This window comes from Salvelinus alpinus, chromosome 7, assembly GCF_045679555.1.
Source record: "Salvelinus alpinus chromosome 7, SLU_Salpinus.1, whole genome shotgun sequence".
NCBI lineage: Eukaryota > Metazoa > Chordata > Actinopteri > Salmoniformes > Salmonidae > Salvelinus > Salvelinus alpinus.
The window spans coordinates 64083515-64104217 of NC_092092.1; the positions used below are offsets into that span (position 1 = coordinate 64083515).

The window sequence follows — 20703 nt, forward strand, 5'->3', positions numbered from 1 at the left end:
ATCCAGAGGAAGAGAAGGGTTAGCTCAACTTGGCTGCTCCTTGAGCATCTCCTCACATTGGAGTGTACTGTTCCAAATTAACATAGCTCTCATCTCTGGATTACACTGTAGAGCCCCATAGTATAAGGGCCGAACTCCATCCAAGTTGAGCTGATAGAGTGAGATCCTCTGAACCTCTAAAGCAGAGATGAGCAACTCCACTTCTCAGGGGTCTACCTGGTGTTACACATTTTCCCCAGCCCCAGCTAACACACATGGAAATCTAATCAGCAAAATTAGAAAATCCCCATTGAAATATGTCTGTTGAAGATCTGTTTTGTTGCATGGGCTGCATCTCAATCCACTGCATCCGCCAATGTCGACCTTCCACATCTGCATTGGAAGGTGGCCGAACTACAGTACAGAGGTCTTTGTCAGACCAAGAGACATCCTGAAAATCGGTCTTCTCACGAAAACGTCTGTAGCATCCGAAATAGTATGACCACTCTATGGAAAGATGAGACTCTCAAAAAGACGATGGCGTTCTCCATTTTGCTCTATAACCCCCAGATGCGGTATTGGACACGCCTGAAGTCGGTACCACCGATCTGCCAACGTCTATCTGTAGCGCCTGAACAGTTTGGGCTACACACTGATATGACCCTTCTGTGGAAAGGTGAGACTCTCATGAACATGTACATGTTTTGCTCTAGGATGCCCACAAGCTTCTCAAGACTCGTCTGAAGGTAGCCCGGTACCAGTTTAAAAAAACTATGGATGTATAGTATATATGAAAGTAGATTAGTGCCTAAAATAAGATGGATAACAGGTGTCAAACAGAACAAAAATCTTGATCTTTCTATCTCTCAGATATAGGACAGACACTACACAAAAAACGTCCTTATTTTATTATATTTTTGACTATCTGTTTTTGCATGTATAAATATGTTATTCAATGCGCTTCTATGGGCTAATAGCAGTAAGGCCAAATTCAATGTTTCATCTAATAATTGTTTTATATTTTAAAACCTAAAGGTGTCCTACAATTCAAAATCAAATGGCTAAATTATCCTTGGTCTGACCTTCTTAAAACAATTCCATATGCCCGCTTAGACTCTTAAGGACTTAGAATGTAATTAGTTTAATCATCTGTGTTTGCTAGGGATGGGGGGAATAGTCTGACATCTCTGGCCCCCGAGGACTGGAGTTGCGCATCCCTGTTCTAAAGGTTAGATGCATTATTAGAAAGCTTACAAAGTCATTAAAATCTAGAATGTATGTTTAAAGGTCAAGTTGAGACAGTTATGAGAGAGTGCCATGGGAAATAGCACCCGGGAAAAATAATCAGCAAAATAAATCGGTGAAAGGAGCATTATTACCATGTTAGGCAAGCTTTAATTGCGATGTGATGATCTCTCTCCTCAAGGTTAAGGTTAGGCATAAGGTTAAGAGTGTAGCTAAGGTTAGGGTTGAGGTTAGGGTTAGGTTTAAAATCAGATTTTAAGAAGAGAAATGTTAGAATAGGTGGGGTTTATGACTTTGTGGCTGTGGTAACTAGTGACGACCCAAGGAGAGGCTCACTACGTCAGTAAGTGCACAGTCCATTAGTACTCTGACATTTTCACTTGTTAAAGTGCTGCTTTTTCTATTCTCTTTTTAAATGAAACATGGCCTGATCCTCACAGGGAGGGAGGGAATGATGAATGTGCTCTGAAACTCCTCCACGAGACAATCAGGGAGAGACATTGTTCAGTTTCCACGCAATAATTATACGGTTGGCTTCCACATGGTGCTTGATAACTGTTAGGGACCAAGAATCCTCTTTGTAATCAGGCCAAACTGTGAACTCCACAGGAATTAGAGCTGAAGTTCTACTGGCTCAACGATTTTGTAGAAAATACTTGATGAAGCTTGTATCATCAATGTCGGTTAACCTCAACATGGTAATGGTAATCAATAGATAACTGTTTCCATTTAAACTGAAGTTTATCTCAAAACAAAAGTGTTTGAGGAGTGAACAACTCTCTCCAAATTATATTCACACTGAATAGACTGAGAAATAAATGACGGAATGTCAGGTATGAGAAATATAGAGGAAGTATATCAAATCAATAAGCAGGAAATGAGTCCCTGCATGCTAAGGCCAATCAGCTTCAGAAAGGATAAAAAACCTCCTTGACTTTGCCAATGTGATTGCTTATTGAGAAAAGTTTTATATATCCTGGAACCAGTTGTATCTGTGCTAGCTGCCAAACAGTTTTTTTCTATGGTGGTGCAATACTCCAACCTGTCATTGCACTGTAAAATTAATCTACAGCAGGATGCCTCATACTGAAGTTTGGTGTGAGTGTGAGTGTGTGTGTGAGCTTATGCATAGAGTGTCAGGATACACAGTAAATACATTTTAAAGCAAAGAAGCAGACGAAGAAAGAAGGAGACTACGTTGTGTGTCAGGCACATAGCCTACTGTAGTCCAGAATGGGGAGACAAAACCCCAAGGTGGCAAGTCCATCTCTTAAACCAGTTATGGAAAACGTTTTTGCTTTGACAGCTGCAAGATATTGTGATTCTGTAAGGGTTTCCATCTGATTTAAACATGCCATCGTGTGATGAGGCTCACGTCTGTCTGTCGTAGGTCTGTCTGGGAACCAGGATGTGTGGTACTTGTCTGTCAAAGGTCTGCTGGTAACCAAGCTGAGCCATATGGTCACCAGCTTTGGGACCAGAATGACAGCAGCAACCCAGCTTGTACAAGAACCTACATGTTTGATGACCTATGTGTGTGATTGGGTTAGCATTAACATTACTGTACACCTAAGGAGACATTAATGTGACGTTATGCTAACATGACTAGCATAATTATTGACCCATGGGACTCGAATGTAGAACATGATAAGAGGAACATACATGTAAGTTTGCTTTTACCTGGTACATGAGGTATACTTATTCTAAGAACTCTCAGTCAGATGCATTCCCCGTGTACTGAGAGGTTGGAAGTGACGCATACCATTTATCTTGTATTGGCTGAAGGAGAAATGAGCTCCGGCTTTCTGAATCAATAGGCTGTATTCTAACTGTGCCCCAGGGACTGGAACTGAGGGCCATTGCTTATGGGAAAGGGCAAAAGGTCCCAACCTATGTGACCTGCTCAATTCACTATTATATAACAAGCCAGGCAGCAAATGAACACTCCAATCCCTCCCTCACTGATTCTGTGGAAAGAGAGGGAGAGTCTTTGAATGCTTAGCATTTGGAGCTAACAGTAATTGTTTATGGAGAGCTTGAAGGATATTATTATCTGTAATGTAAATGACTAGCATGCTCTCTATCAGAGCCAGGTGACGTCAAAAGGAAACCTGACGCCAGGGATTAGTAACGTCTCTCCGTCTTCAATTATCATTCATTATCATTTATTAAAGCTGTCACATAGCAACAGAAAAAGTCATACACATTATAGCTCCCTGACAGAGAAGAAACCATAGTACATGAAAATAGTGACCCATCTTTCTTCCATCAAAAGAAATACTGAGTGTTATTACAAAAGTTTATTCTTCAACAACCTTGTTGGGAGATTTACTGTAGAGCACATTCATGCTGTGAGCTTGCTCTGCCTTCAGGGCAGCTTTCAGAGGCGGCACCCTAAGAGTGAGAGTGGAAGGTTGGGGGGTTCCTAGGGTGAAGACATGGTGACGACATGACGAAAACGGAAAAAGGATTGAACCAAAATGTCCAAACCGTAAGGGAATGTATGGCTTTGAGATACAACTCTTTCTATGACGTTGTTGCATCTAGATCAACTTTTAAAAGGCAATGCTTTGTTGAGATTCAAAAGTACCAACATTTGTGTATGTTTTAAATTGGCATAACAAAAATGGTTTGTTGGAGCTGCATATTTCATTTTGTTCTTCCTCATTGTCTAATATCTCCCCAGATGAGTTATGTACGATTGACTTGATCTGCCTATTACATTGTAGCTCTCTATGTGAGGTGCAGTCCCTTGCCTTTCGCCTCTTGACAACTGACCTCAAAGCTCAGCCTCTCTCAAGACCCATTTATAGGTGTTAACATGTGTCCTGTGTCCGGATCATCTCCACATTCTGATTGTACCCACATTTCCAGACAGGTTTGGACGGTTCAAAGACTTTGATCAGATCTTATAAGTGTAAAAGGACAAGATCAGGACAAGATCAGGAGGAAGGATGCATGTTAGCTGCAGGTATAAATGGGGCTTCAGATGTCCTGAGTATGCAGAGTCTGGGGGTGTTAGAATACACCACAGGGACTAGAAGATGCCTGTGGTTCTGATCACTAATGAACAGGTGAATCATTGAATATATCATCACTTTGACCTTTTACGTACGTGTATGTTATCCACAAAGGATTAAAAGGAGCTCCTACTGGACAAAGCAGAAGATACAATGAATTACCATACGTCCCATTATCAGCTGTCAAATATGCGCTAGTGGATGGTTCTCCTTTCAAATCTACCTCTTGCATGTAAAGTACTATAGTAAACATGAAAGGTGTGTTATTACCACAGGAGGTTGTCCTTTTTAAATCTCTACAGGCAGTATTCTAATTCTGGATTTTCAACCACCAACACATAATGTACCATGTCGATCACAGAGCTTTATATTCCAGGTGTCATGGTAACTGCCAGGCCCGGGGGAGTGCGTATGCAGAATCCTGTACCTATTATCACAAACAAAACATGATGGGACACACTTTTTAGTTTGGCTGACATTATTATGGTGGCCACTGTCCACTGAATACTGGCAATAGAATGTTGTGATGTACAAGGTTTATAAACATCTTGAACATAACAAAGCTCAATCAACAGCTGTATGAGACCACATCAGTCGTAGCATACATGTTCAGCCTTTACCATTATACTGTGCTGGAAGGATAGGCCAGCAGAGCTACTGGAATGGAGAATATAAAGTCATTATAATTGCCCACTGAACAGACAGACTCATTTTACACTTTTTGCAGAAAAATACATCACTATTTAAACTTTAAAATCTCAGAAACAGAAGCCTTCATTATGCAGACAGAACAACGCTTCATCTGCTTCATTGGCTGAATTCACTTCCTAAAAAACACAAACACAAAATAAAATATACAAATGAAATGTTAAGATAGTTCACGGACAAACATTATGTTGCATTGTTTGTACAAAGTGCACGGTCTTACTCATAAAAGGAATCATTTGAGAAGATGTTTATATAATTAGAATGGATTATACACAATGTAGTTACTTTTATATTCATCTTTTTTTTTAAATGACATAACAGAATTTTCTGAATGTATCACCAAAAATAAATTTAAAAATAAAATAAAATCCTCAGGATGAATGAAAAGGAAAGTTAATAACTTAAGTGATCAAAATACCTATTCATGGTTTACATCATGTTGGTCTCAGACAATCAACTGATAAGAAGACTATGGAATAATCTTTTTACATTATCATCTATATTTTACAAAAGTGCTAGTGCTTCAATTATGGAAGAGGTCACAGTGAGTGAAATCGTTTTTTAAAAGGAGAATTTTAAAAAACTAACAAAAAACACATTGGTTTGATGTCTGTAGCGGGAGGGTATAGCACTGTAAATGCTCTGCCTATATATTCTAAATACATTTAGCTGTCAGTTACTGCAGGAAAAAACAAGAACATTTGTATCGACCAAGACCCTCTGGAATAGCAGAACTGTCATTGCCACTAAAAACCTTCCCCTGAAAAGTATAAATATTCCTAAAATAAAACTCAACATTATTATTACTTCTCATGAATCTCCAGGGGAAAGATTGAATCCAAGGACAGGATGAAGGAGTGTGTGACTGAAGTTTCAGTTTTGTAAGGAGGAAGACGGGATGAATGTAATGATTAATGGCTTAATGCTTCTGGACACTGTGTAACACACTTGACCCTGCCGTCAACACCCAACACTCTGAGTCATCTGAATGGTCATCTACATTCTCTGCATTACAGAAACATGAGGACCGTACTGTTAGCCCATCAAAAGCCGATATCTACAAAGGTTGGACATTTCATCAGGAAGTTCAACCAACAGGATCATTTAGTTTAAATTGAATGTGTGTTGTGTGGGGGAAAATACAATTGGTAATCTCTTCATCCTGTTGGTTGATCTCTTTACATTGCTTACTAAAAGTAAATATTCCCAGTGCTTTGGACAGAAAATATAATTAACTGAACCACTGGTCCTCTATTTGGTGACTCATAGAAAATGAAATGCTGGCTTTGGTGGCGAATACCTAACATGAGCCAGACCTCATTGGTAGCCTACTGAAGGACTCAGCAAGTGGATTGGTTTGCTCTGAAATTGCACAGGAAAATAACCTAAGTGAAAAAGCCAATGTTTACATTTCAGGTGCAAGTAAACATTGGCTGAAGTGCTGCGTATACAGTTCAAGGATACCTTTGATTGTTCATGAATATAAAATGTGAGTACATTCTGGCACATGTTTTCAGGCTACTGTTAGTCATGTATAAAACATTGGATGTTACTGTGGACTGGACTAAACACACGTGATGTTGAGAGCGGCACTTCAAAAAGCATAGGACATGATCTCCAGTATGCACACACGTACTGTACAGAGTACGGTAGTAGCCTACCACACAGCAGCAGTAGGAGGCAAAATACTGTGACCAAGATTAAATGACTCCAGCAACCATAACTTTTTAAAAGCTTTCATCGAAACATGTCCATCTTATTGCATGGTCCATCCTTGTAGACATCTGAGAGATGAGTCATGACAGGGAAGGGATGGATCCTTTATATATTTTAGCAGCTAATAATACTCATCAAGAGTCGGTCAAGAGCTGAATATCTTCATACTTTACCGTAGGTGTGTTCAATTACTTTCTATCCCTTTGGGCTTTTGAAGATTGTGCAGAACATCAAGAGAAATCAGATGATGTAGGCTGCTAGTGATTGAGTACAGGGCACCAATGACAGGGAGAGATAAGAGACCTTTACATTTTTTAAATTAGAACATTTCAAGTTAATGCTTCATTCTAAGTGACACTAAGCCTTACTGAAACATTCTCTGTTCTAACGGAGCTATAGTGGATCAGAGAGATTTGGAGTGTTTTCCTTCCTTTTCTAAGCAAAGGAAATATGGAAGGACACATCTTAAAACCAAGTTCATATCAAATAGCTTTGGCAAAATTATTCACCTTGTAGTGTTCCACAGTCCATAATCAAATCCTGCTACTAAGAATGAAGTCCGGAGATGTTGTTGAGTTGGCTGTCTCTCAGTTGGAGAGGCTGTTTTACAATGACCCCCTCTAGGGATGGTTCTGACCCAGTCCCTGTCTCAGCCTGCATGGGGAAGTGTCTGTCTGACTGTCTGTCTGTCTGTGGTTGTCAGAAGCAGGACTCCTGCGACTCTGTGTCCTCTCTTTGCAACGACTGCTTTTCCTGTTCAATGTGGTTTCCATTGTGCAGGGCAGCATACCTGAAATTATACGAAACACAGAATGTAACATTAGTTTCAAAGTGACATGGGGTTATCATTCAATGTGCTTCAATATTCTGAGACGTATCAACATTCCTAAGACACACACAGCACACAGATTACAGAAAGTGCATAACAATATATTTAATTTAGGATTCACTGTTTTGTCGAAATTATAGCCAACCCTGGAACGGAGAGAGGTATTGTTAAGTAACTTAAATCCCACATAAAGAGAGCAGCATGTCTCTTCTGCCAGGTTCAAGCAGTCTGGTTAACATGAAGCTCTGGGATGACAGTACATTGGGTTTGGCTCTGAGGAGGTGAGCCATACTTTCTCTTCTCTGAGGTTGTTGTTGGCAGCAATACAGGAGTGGAACTACAGTGAAACCGTAACTGGTTCCCTAAGGGCCATGGTCAACCAGGATTAGTGAGGAAGCTATAATGTAGTCAGAGTGCTTTATAACGACCACATTCAGATACACTGTTCAAATATACAACTATACCCCTCCAATTATACGATGTGACATGAACAAGTGGGATGTAAGGCTGAGTCAAGACAGCGAGACTCCTACTTGAGATGACAACTCTCCCTTTCACCATCTGGCATCATGAGAACTTGAAGATACACCAGATTGGCATATAGGCAGACATTTTGACTTTAATGGATGACTGAAATTGTGTCATGTTGAAGAATCGAGACGATAAAGAATGATGATTTAAAACCATCAAGCTGCACATTTTATTCATGCCATCAATTTACTTTGACAAGTTTAGGGCCACAGATGTTTTCTTAATCCTTATTTCTCCGGACACGGTGACTCTCAGATGAGTAAGCGATATGATCAACCGTTTCATATGGAGTTCAATTTCAGGGATGTTTTGCACGGATCATCTCCCCGCAAAGGACATAGAATCAGAAATTAGCATGAACTCCCATTTACTGTAATGTGATCATTCATTCACTCGACACATATAACATTCTATTGAGGAAAATTGAGACATTTCTTGACATCGTCCAAGGCTTTGGAAAAGCAGTCAAATGACCATGCTATAGGACTATGTCTGCATAATTGAAAGGCTTGTCCAGAAATAACCTCTCTTTCACTTCATATTTGAGAAATCATATGACTGGGGTTGTAATGGGGGTGGTTGTAGAGGTAGAATTTGAATCCTATTAACCCAAAGACCAATTAAAGCCTGTGGTTTTAATGTCTAACATGCTGACCAGACCGGACACGTCGCGTGTGCGAGCGTTGCAAAATAAATGTTGAAATCCAAGTTATTCAATTATTGCACCCACACTGCTCGCACGCGCCAACGAGCGTCTGCGTTGCCAAGGGCTAAAATAGAAGTCATTCCTATTTCTGACGCAGATCGCTCTGCAAGTCCTGCCTCTCCCATCTCCTCATTGGTTTATAGAAGCAGGTACCCACGTGCCATTTCCTCATTGGTTATACCCACATGGGTGATTGAAAGACGAACTGTTTTGCCGGTCGTCGTGGTAATACTATGAAAGTTTAGATGCCAATCACCACATAAGTTCAAAGATAAAAAAGCCTGGAAGGAGGAGAGATGACTAGAAACGATTCGGTTGACCGTTTTATGTGTGGATTAATTGTCGGAGTAGAGGACCTTGTGCATTTCAGGTAAAAGAACAACTCAATGTTTATATCCCAGGACAAATTAGCTAGCAACAGCAAGCTAGCTAAATAGGACAAATTAGCTAGCATCTGCAAGCTAGCTAGCTAAATTGCCATACATGTTTAATGCTTTTCGACCTGTCCCCAAATTAATGTAATTGGTTCAGAGTATGTTTTGATATTTTAACCTGCGTGTCGTGATCGATCGCGTTTGGTGTGGGGGGACAAAATACATTTATGCACGATGGCGCACGATGGCGCACGCGCGCAGCCGGTTTGAGTTCCGTGTTAAACATGGGTATAATTTTAATGAGGCCGGATGCATCGGTCAAGACAGACACCACATTTGTTTAAACCAATGGCATCTTGGATTTTATTTTCAACCAAGGGTTTCAGAATGATATTCATATACTGGTAAGGTAATATTCAATAAGGTAAGGTCATTGACTCCAATAAATGAATATAGCAAAATCCTGGATTGGCAGAATTATGGGTGATACCACTGCATTAAAAATCATGCTCACTAAATTACAATTTAAACATGCAAAACAGCAATTCATCAAATGGATGATAAAGAAAGACCATTTGTAAACCATATAATGAGACATTTCTCTGGAGTAAATTGCTTACACAGAAGTGAATTAAAATGTCACTGTAATGTAGACTCACTGTCTCATTAGGAGATGTTTTCATAAGCAACCAAACCAAAGGTGATTCCTGCTTAGAAATTGGCCGTGAAATGTACCTTCAAAAAAACTCAGACCTCCCTAATGTTCCGGAATTTAGCAGAAACCAAAATTGCTGCCACATTGCAGTGTTTAACCCAACAAGTGCTACCACCTACCCACAGAAAGGACCACAGACTGAACGGAAGATGATGACACTGCTCCTAATGGATTAAATGCTCTGGAAACACATGACTGTGTTAGAGGGGAAGAGTCTCTTTTTCTCTGTGTCCCTATATCAGTCCCTCAGTTCCTGGGCCTGTGTCCACAAAGTGTCTCAGAGTAGGTGTGCTGATCTAGGATCAGTTTTGTCTTTTAGATCAAAATGAATATGATTGTATGGACAAATCCTAGATCAGCCCTCCTACTCTGAGATGCTTTGTGGATACGGGCCAGGCCCTAAGCTCTATATACTAAGGATGGGGCTACAGAAACACATAAGCTGCCATAGGCCAGAGCCCCCGCCGTGTGTCTGTCTGTCTGTCTGACCTTCCTTCCACTTGACTGGGATGTCTCTGCTGACCACTCTCCACTGCTCTCTCTCTGACTCTCATCCTGACTTCATTAACACCTAACACCTAACCACTCTTTTCACCAACCATTCTTTTCAAGTCATTGCGATATGGCTGGATGTTGGTCTTTCAAGCCAAGGCTGACTACAGTACATCTCATCTATTCATGCTCTTCAGTTTGTCCTCATGTATGCATGCTCACATGATCTATCGTGTTGAAATGGTAGCCTCAATCTCCACAATTACAATTACACAAACAAAAAAATCTATGACATCAATGAGTTCAGATCAGATATTTAGCCTACTGTACTTTCACTAGTAGTGTGTGTATTGTAAATACATTTGAAAAGACTGACATTTTAATACAATCTATCTAAAACATACTCAGGCTTCCTGAATCCAAAAACGTTACTTGGCCAAGCTTACAAATAAGAACAAATACCTGCCTTATTTTACCTGCTCTGTATTCAAACTAGCGCTGGATGATCAAAGTTGTGTTAAAGACATCCAACTCAGCTCTCATCTTATTGGTAATAATGGCTCTTTACCACTGACTACAGCATAGCAGCCACTTAGATTTGACCACAGCAGTCAAGTGTTTGATCTGTGCCATATGCTGCACTGTGGGATAGACGCTTCTTGCCCAGGGACCCACACACTACAGAGACCACAACCTACTCCATACTGTGAACTGTAGAATACTGCCAATCACATACACTGAGAGTAGAAGGCTGGCAACTCTATTAGGAATTATTGCATACAATTGCAGCTACTCTGGTAGAGGATGGCAGTTCAAAGTGAACTCCATCATTTACTGTAAGAGGGATTTAACTTCTCAACTTTGACCCAGTAGAATAAATCTGCTCATCCTGACAAATTTTGGCTGAACACCTTTGTTCGGAGAATGACTAAACAGTTGGACATCAGTTTGAAAATGTAAACGGTGAAATGAAAAGACTCAGAGAGTGGGGACCGGGAAACTAACTAAACAACAATAAAAAGAAAAAGGATTGGATCAATACATGATTTCCTTTAGTTTTTCTGGTTACCTGGGTAACATTAGAGTGAAGAATAAAAACCCTGCTATAGATTGTCCTCCTGCTAAGGACCAGGAGCCTTCTCACTGAGCTGTATGGGATTAGGTAGAAAAGTAAAACCCAGATAACTTGCTCCTCTTGGTGATCTGCAATCCTGCAATTCCAAGCTTCCTTTGCAGGGGGAGAGGAAATCTATTATATACTAATCTACTCCAACATGTTCTAGTTCATACCAGGGCACAGGGAGGGCATCAGGGCACAGCAGGAACAGCATCCCTTCATTCCACTGGGGCTCGCATTCCACTTGTCATTCTCCAGAAGAGGGACAGGCAGGGCGGCAGGGGGTCACGGGCAGGGGGCCCCAGATTCGACTTGAATGATACCAGCCTGATTAAGTGAGCTATTGTCTCTCTAGGGATGCAGGCTGAATGAATAATACTCCGCCTCAGCCACCACCCACTGTTGTTTCTAGTGTTTATGTATGCAGTCGCAGTAGCCCTTTCCTGCAGTCAAATTACCTAGTGGCTTCATGGGTGAAATTATCTTAATATTTTGAATAATTTCATAATTAATACATACTTTTTGTTGTTGCTGAAATGTCAATCAGTTTTGTTATATTTCAGTCTTCTGTGATGTATATAAAGTATAATATTGGGATGGAAACTCAAAATTGGGTATGATTTAGCCAAATGTAGTAATTAACATAGGAATCTCTTTTTAAAGAAAGACTTAAATGAGAAGTTCCATCATACAGAATGCCTATATGCTAGTCTGGATATAGACATGCAGCTCCATCATACAGAATGCCCATATGCTAGTCTTGATATAGACATGCAGCTCCATCATACAGAATGCCCATATGCTAGTCTTGATATAGACATGCAGCTCCATCATACAGAATGCCCATATGCTAGTCTGGATATAGACATGCAGCTCCATCATACAGAATTCCCATATGCTAGTCTGGATATAGACATGCAGCTCCATCATACAGAATCCCCATATGCTAGTATGGATATAGACATGGAGCTCCATCATACAAAATCCCCATATGCTAGTATGGGTATAGACATGGAGCTCCATCATACAGAATCCCCATATGCTAGTCTGGATATAGACATGCAGCTCCATCATACAGAATGCCCATATGCTAGTCTGGATATAGACATGCAGCTCCAAAAAGGGCCCAGTGCCAGCCTGGCAGGGCTATGGGGAGAAGTTAAGCAGTGTGATTGATCTCTAAGTGAAGGGTCCAAGGTACGGACAGCTCGCTGGCTAGACTTACACGCACACAATCAGGGCCAGACAGGCTAGCTAACACGCAGGGCAGACAGCTGTGGGTGTTCAGGCTAGCTAACACACAGGGGAGACAGCTGTGGGTGTCCGGGCTAGCTAACACGCAGGGCAGACAGCTGTGGGTGTCCAGGCTAGCTAACACACAGGGCAGACAGCTGTGGGTGTCCAGGCTAGCTAACACACAGGGCAGACAGCTGTGGGTGTCCAGGCTAGCTAACACACAGGGCAGACAGCTGTGGGTGTCCAGGCTAGCTAACACACAGGGCAGACAGCTGTGGGTGTCCAGGCTAGCTAACACACAGGGCAGACAGCTGTGGGTGTCCAGGCTAGCTAACACACAGGGCAGACAGCTGTGGGTGTCCAGGCTAGCTAACACACAGGGCAGACAGCTGTGGGTGTCCAGGCTAGCTAACACACAGGGCAGACAGCTGTGGGTGTCCAGGCTAGCTAACACACAGGGCAGACAGCTGTGGGTGTCCAGGCTAGCTAACACACAGGGCAGACAGCTGTGGGTGTCCAGGCTAGCTAACACACAGGGCAGACAGCTGTGGTGGTTGGAGGAAAGTTGCTGAACAGGCTGAATCTCTCAATGGAACAAAGGTAGAAGGTTGATTATTTTTAGCTGAGTGACGGTTGAGTTGCAGTGGTGCAGCATTCCTGACCTGATTGTTTCTTTGACTGGAATGAGGAGCAGACATGGAGAGAGCAAACATAGAGAGAAGAAAAGTACCTACAAGTCCCCTGGGAGAGAAGAAGTCTGTGTTTACCTTATACACACCACCCTCTTCAGTTCAGATGGAGTGTTTGTGTGTGTGTGTGTGTGTGTGTGTGTGTGTGTGTGTGTGTGTGTGTGTGTGTGTGTGTGTGTGTGTGTGTGTGTGTGTGTGTGTGTGTGTGTGTGTGTGTGTGTGTGTGTGTGTGTGTGTGTGTGTGTGTGTGTGTGTGTGTGTGTGTGTGTGTGTGTGTGTGTGTGAGCGTGCGACAGAGAGTGAGTGAGCGTGTTGAGGCATGAGAATAAGACATAAGAGTACACCTTTGTGTGTGAACATGATTATAAGAGTATGTTGTGGAGTGAAGTGTGCTGTAAATGTGCGAGTCTGATTCCTTTTTGCCTTCACATAAACCAGATATAAATCTTGCTATACATTTTCACAGGCCGGCCCAATCGCCTGAAGTTTACACGAGGATAGCACTAAAGGAAGTCCCTTCCATCCCCTAGGGGAAAAAGAACATCTACCTCATCACTGTGAGCCAAAGAGCCAGAGAAGCCAGGGGAAGGGTGAAGAGTGTTGACTCACTTGTTAAATCCACTTCAATCAGTGTAGATGAAGGGGAGGAGACAGGTTAAAGAAGGATTTTTAAGCCTTGAGACATGGATTGTATATGTGTGCCATTCAGAGGGTGAATGGGCAAGACAAAATATTTAAGTGCCTTTAAACGGGGTATGGTAGTAGGTTCTAGGCGCACCTGTTTGTGTCAAGAACTGCCACGCTGTTGGGTTATTCACGCTCAACAGTTTCCCGTTTATATCAAGAATGGTCCACCACCCAAATGACATCCAGCAACCTTGACACAACTGTGGGAAGCATTGGAGTCATCAGGGGCCGGCATCCCTGTGGAACGCTTTCAACACCTTATAGAGTCCATGACCAGATGAGTTGAGGCTGTTCTGAGGACAAAAGGGGGTGCAACTCAATATTAGGAAGGTGTTCTTAATGTTTTGTCCACTCAGTGCATTTGAATATAGGAAAAGTTAGCAAACACAAGATAGTAAATAACCAGCTGCTGTTTACCTGCTCATAGCTAACAGAAGAACCTTAGCGTTTATGATTCAGATGGTTAGAACAAAATGGGGTGTTTCATACACAAGTTACTTTTCAAGCTATAAACATTTCCTTAGGTGATAATTTATACATTATGCATTACTATGACAATGAGCAGAACCCAGTAACTGTAAAAATCAAAGGGCTCTGCAAGAAACCTGCAGCTGGACTGCGTCCAATGTAGCCCAGGATGCATTATTTTCTATGTAGAAAAAAATTCACTTCCTACAGTCCATTTAAAGAGGAAAAATCCTCATATTTATGTGATGCCCTGACAGTGTAAAACAAACATCTTTGAATCATATGTTCGGAGTTAATAAAAAAAAAGAAACTCATTGTTAATGTTGAAACACAGAGAGAGAGCAACTTTCCTTTCCTGTGAATTCCGCGGTAGAGCTTGTCCTCTACGGCTCAACAATGTTTCCATCAGATAGGCTATGAACTGATTGGTTGGTGCTCTTTTCTGGAACTAGGGGAGCATGTGTTGAATGTCAACCTTGCACTTGTGTTCTTTAATTTATAATTCAACTTATATGTCAACTTTTATTTTAAAAGAATTCACAGGTGCATTCATGTTGCCTACATGGTTTTTTGTCATAGTCCGTGTGCGTAGAGTTGCCACAGGTGGGAGGATGGGTGATATTCTCTACATTTTGTCAAATAAATGCTGTCATAATTCACAATGTGTAAGTGTGTAAGTGGAAATGTCTATCAAATATGACAAGTAGGCTGAAGTACTGCTGTTAACATAAGAGCCGTCACATGTTGAGAAGGTTCAAGTAAATGCAGTCATTTCATTCAACGATCAACTAACAGGTGAGAAGCGCTACTCAGAGTCCAGCACAATGACAGACATGTCCTCCAGAACCCACACAATGACAGGCATGTCCTCCAGAACTCACACAATGACAGACATGTCCTCCAGAACCCACACAATGACAGACATGTCCTCCAGAACCCACACAATGACAGACATGTCCTCCAGAACCCACACAATGACAGACATGTCCTCCAGAACCCACACAGTGACAGACATGTCCTCCAGAACCCACACAATGACAGACATGTCCTCCAGAACCCACACAATGACAGACATGTCCTCCAGAACCCACACAATGACAGACATGTCCTCCAGAACCCACACAATGACAGACATGTCCCCCAGAACCCCCACAATGACAGACATGTCCTCCAGAACCCACACAATGACAGACATGTCCTCCAGAACCCACACAATGACAGACATGTCCTCCAGAACCCACACAATGACAGACATGTCCTCCAGAACCCACACAATGACAGACATGTCCTCCAGAACCCACACAATGACAGACATGTCCTCCAGAACCCACAAAATGACAGACATGTCCTCCAGAACCCACACAATGACAGACAGAGCAAAATGATGTTAAAGGTACTTGATGCTGAAAACCAGCAGCAGCGGGAACTTTACTACTCTTAAAGCTAATAATAGATTTCACTTTCGGTTTACATACTTTAAAACCTGGTGAATATATAAAGTTGCACATGCACGTCTTAATAAATCCACTAGTAAAACACGTTTGTTTTGTATGTCAGATTTCAACATTACCAACATCTTGTAAACTATCCTGTAAGCCTGCATAATAGCGAGTAAACGGTGTGTTAGCAGTAGTTAGTGACCTTGTATCTGTGTGACTTTATACTTCAGACTACTTGTAACATGTGATCCTATCATTGCTACTACTGATACAATCCTCTTGTGAAAAACAAGTGTATCACTTTCCTGAACATTGATACACTTGGCATAAAAGGGCACAGCAGATTCACAGATTTACATAATTAATCATTCATCCATTCACCATGACATAAAAACAAACATATTTCCACATACTCTATACATATGCATCAAGTAATAAGAAGTGAAGTTGCAGATGTTCGCCTGCCTGCGTTGGTGGATGATAGAGCTGGTATTTCAGTACATATGGCAGTACCATTCAAAGAGCTATGACAACCATCATGCTTATAGCTCTGTAAATGGCGCTGCAATCTGTACCACACTGTATCTGGGCGTCTTCTGGCAGGCAAAAGTCAGTCAAGCAACGCAAAAAAAGGTTAAGTAATCCAATTATCATGATCTGTCAAGTATCACACTGCTGTTGTCTGAAAGTACTCTTGTCAAGTCTGGATGCAGCAAATTAACACAAAGAATACGACATGATGGGAAAGGTATTATAAGCCAAGTAGCCAGCGTCTGTTTGCATTTATTTAGAGTTGGGATGTTCAACAGTTGTGCTTTTGAAACAGGAATACAGTCTTCATCTCTTAATGAATTCAACCATCTGTGCACCACCCCCCCCTAACCCCCCCCCCCCCCCCCCCTTTCCGCTCACATATTACACGTTTCCTTAATTTCTGAAACAAATGTCTTTCCCATGGGAACAGACAGCTTGATGACACAACTGGTGAGCTCACTTTGTAGAGGATCTCTGTTATTAACCCACTCTGCACTGCCAATCTGTCTTTAGAAGAAGAGGAAGAAGAAACCAGTGAACGAGAGAACAGCTGAGTGAAAAAGTCTCTAGATGCTCTGTGGTCTGTCCCTCCTGGTTGTACTTTTTAAAAAGTCTATAGATGCTCTGTGGTCTGTCCCTCCTGGTTGTACTTTTTAAAAAGTCTCTAGATGCTCTGTGGTCTGTCCCTCCTGGTTGTACTTTTTAAAAAGTCTCTAGATGCTCTGTGGTCTGTCCCTCCTGGTTGTACTTTTTAAAAAGTCTCTAGATGCTCTGTGGTCTGTCCCTCCTGGTTGTACTTTTTAAAAAGTCTCTAGATGCTCTGTGGTCTGTCCCTCCTGGTTGTACTTTTTAAAAAGTCTCTAGATGCTCTGTGGTCTGTCCCTCCTGGTTGTACTTTTTTAAAAGCCTCTAGATGCTCTGTGGTCTGTCCCTCCTGGTTGTACTTTTAAAAAAGTCTCAAACAGGCTGAGCTGACACTTTAATGACCTTAAGCTGTCCTTACAGTACATTTAACACAGGTTTAGGGAGCTATATTGACCATTGTGTCAGATGAACCCCTGTGTTGTCAGAGTAAACGGTCCCCACTTCAGTCAAATGTATTCATTAAATACCCTAGCTGTGTATTCACTTTCACCTTTTGGTGTGTGATGTCTTTGGTTCAATTGTTAAGAAAGCTCTCAAGAAAGTTGTGGAAGTCACTTGACCAATTTTCTACTGGAAAGCTCCTTTGTGTTGTTAGATAGTTCTGGAAAATCACCATGCACAGTCACATGTCTAGGTTTCTCTGCTCTATATGGGACAACACATAGAGTCTATCCTTGAGGGTCCCAGTGTCTTATGGAACATGTCTATTGTTTTCAGATAGCCTATAAATTGTGCATTATACTGTCAATCTGACCTGCTACCAACAGATGGTTTAGAACATAGAAGGGGATTCTATCGCTATGGTTTAAAAGACGTTAGTGTTCCATCTCCCACAGGCTTGTTATCCACAGGGTTGGGGAGTAACGGATGACATGTAATCTGTTACATGTAATGGATTACAAAAAAACTGTAACTGTAATCTGTTATATTACCAGCAAAAATATTGTAATCAGATCACCGATACTTTTGAAAAAGTAGAAAATTACTTCTAGGATTACTTTCAAATTTAGAAGGGATGTTTGCAGAAAAAATATGTCCATGAAACGATTGCATGTTTTCTTAATTAAGTTTCAAATTAATGCTACTTTGATCTTCCCGCCTGAGCAATATACAATATACAAAAGAAAAAGGTATGGTGCGCCAACGCAGTGCATTTTTTGGATGGCGTTTCAAAGAACAATTTGTGTTCAATGAAGAAAACGGCAGGAATGTAACAGTTCAATGGAAAGTATGTTTTCACATGGTAAAGCTGCTGTCACGGCCGTCAAAAGGAGGAGACCAAGGCGCAGCGTGGTATGCGTACATTCCTCTTTATTACAAGAATGAACACTGAACAAAACTAACAAAACAACAAACCGTGAAGCTATACAAATGAGTGCTGACAGGCAACTACACATAGACAAGAACCCATCAATACCCAAGGGAAAATGGCTACCTAAATATGGTCCCCAATCAGAGACAACGATTAACAGCTGCCTCTGATTGGGAACCATATCAAGCCACCATAGACATATATATACCTAGACCTACAAAACCCCTAGATATACAAAAACCCTAGACAAAACAAAGCTAGCATATCCACCCTAGTCACACCCTGACCTAACCAAAATAATAAAGAAAACATAGATAACTAAGGTCAGGGCGTGACAGCTGCTGGCAACATCCAGACTCCACTTCCAACCTGAAGAAACAAAGATGACTATTGGCAGGTGTGGTGCGTTAGCTTGCTTAGCTAGCTAGTCTCTGGAGACAGACAGGTTGTCTTCATAATGTTACCAATGTTCCAGCATAGGTCAGAGATTTCAGAGAGTACTAGCTAGCTAGTTAATCAGATTTCTAGCTAGCTTGCCAAGGTCACCTTGGAGAGGAAGTCAGCTGCTTTGGCTTGTGCGAGACTGATAGGACGTCATACCTACGATGTGATTGCTCCCAAGTTAAGTGAAATACATGCAGACTTTAAAATTCAGCACAAAGTGAGGGCCACAGTGACAGACAATGGAAGCGTCTTTGTAAAGGCATTCCGGGGATTCAGTGGAAATGAAGATCATCTGTAAGATGGGACGGATGATGGAGTGAGGTTTAATGATGTGGGTGCGATTCTTGAGGAGGTTGAGCAAGAACTGAACTTGTTTCTCCCTCCACATCAACGTTGTGATGCACACACCCTCAACCTCATCTCCACCAATGAGGTGGACAAAGCTGCATCCCAAGGTCCATCACGAAAATTGTACAGAAGTACAATGTCAAAATGTTCCAGCATTTGGAACAAAGCACACAGGTCCACAATAGCTTCAGAGGCAATATAGGACATTGCAAGCAAGAAAGTAACTGTGCCATGTGTGACAAGATGGAGCTCAGAGTACCGTGCCATCTCCAAACTCATAGCCCTCACAGATGACCAGCTGGGGCAAATCTGTGAAGACCTAGGTGTGAGCAGCAAACTACATCCTTGTGAGATTGCTTATCTGAAGGAGTACAGTACAGTCCTACAGCCACTCACATTCTCTATTGATCTTCTTCAGGGAGAGAAGAAGTGTTTTCTTGGCTTTCCCCAACAATCCTAAACTTGAAGTCTAAGCTCTCAGAGAAAATACTGTACCTCTTGCAACATTCTCTGCACACATCCTCACTAGCTAGATTTCTAGCTAGCTTGCCAAGGTCACCTTGGAGAGGAAGTCAGCTGCTTTGGCTTGTGCGAGACTGATAGGATGTCATACCTACGATGTGATTGCTGCCAAGTTAAGTGAAATACATGCAGACTTTAAAATTCAGCGCAAAGTGAGGGCCACAGTGACAGACAATGGCTATAGACCACTGGTTTGGACCCATGCAAAGCATCCATGAAGCAAAAATGGCAACTGCTACCGTGCCAAAGTTTTGACTGTTTTGGCTCAACCTTGGAAAGAGAGAGGAGATGCGGAGCACATTAGTTCAAGAAGCAGCTTCTATGGAGAACACACACTCCGAAGAGCTGGTGAGGGAGGACAGAACGAGTCTGATGAGTCAGAAGACAATTTTGTTGTGTTCGGAGGTGCAACAACAAGGGCCTGTGGCATTGCAGAGGATGAGGTGAAGAAGTACTTTGAAGACAAAGACAAGTCTTTGGACTCCTTGAAATCGTTCCCCATAGTCCAGAACTTGTTTCTGAAGTACAAGACTACACTGCCCTCCAGTGCCCCAGTTGAGCACCTTTTCAGCTATGGTGGAAACCTGTTTACCCCTCAGCAAAACAGGATGTCTGATGCTCATTTAGAGCATTTCCTCTTGCTGTGATACAACAGCAATTTCTGCCTTCAATCATCCGAATAGGCTAGCTTCAGGACAAGTCTACTGCAATATCATGTCTGATATGTGGGTAGATTGCACCTAGCTGCACTTTTTTTGCTTAAAATGAAAAACTACCTGGTGGGCTAAATGTGTGATTACACTGCATGTTGTAAAAAAACGTTGTCTTCATAATTCTATTTCTCATTTTTGTCATTTAGCAGACACTCTTATCCAGAGCGACTTACAGTAGTGAGTGCATACATTTTCATACTTTTTTGTACTGGTGTCCCGTGGGATAAGTGTTTA

At 41.7% G+C, this 20703-nt stretch overlaps 1 protein-coding gene across 1 annotated transcript in view; it reads right to left on the minus strand.

Annotated features, from left to right (window-relative positions):
* Positions 1 to 3378: 3378 nt before the first annotated feature.
* Positions 3379 to 20703, minus strand: part of LOC139581468 (5-hydroxytryptamine receptor 4-like) — a 146698-nt gene continuing 129373 nt past the window's right edge. Inside the window, exon 7 of the mRNA XM_071411254.1 lies at positions 3379 to 7458. Coding sequence (XP_071267355.1) covers positions 7368 to 7458 — 91 coding nt within the window. The 3' untranslated portion in view covers positions 3379 to 7367. The remainder of the gene's footprint in view (positions 7459 to 20703) is intronic.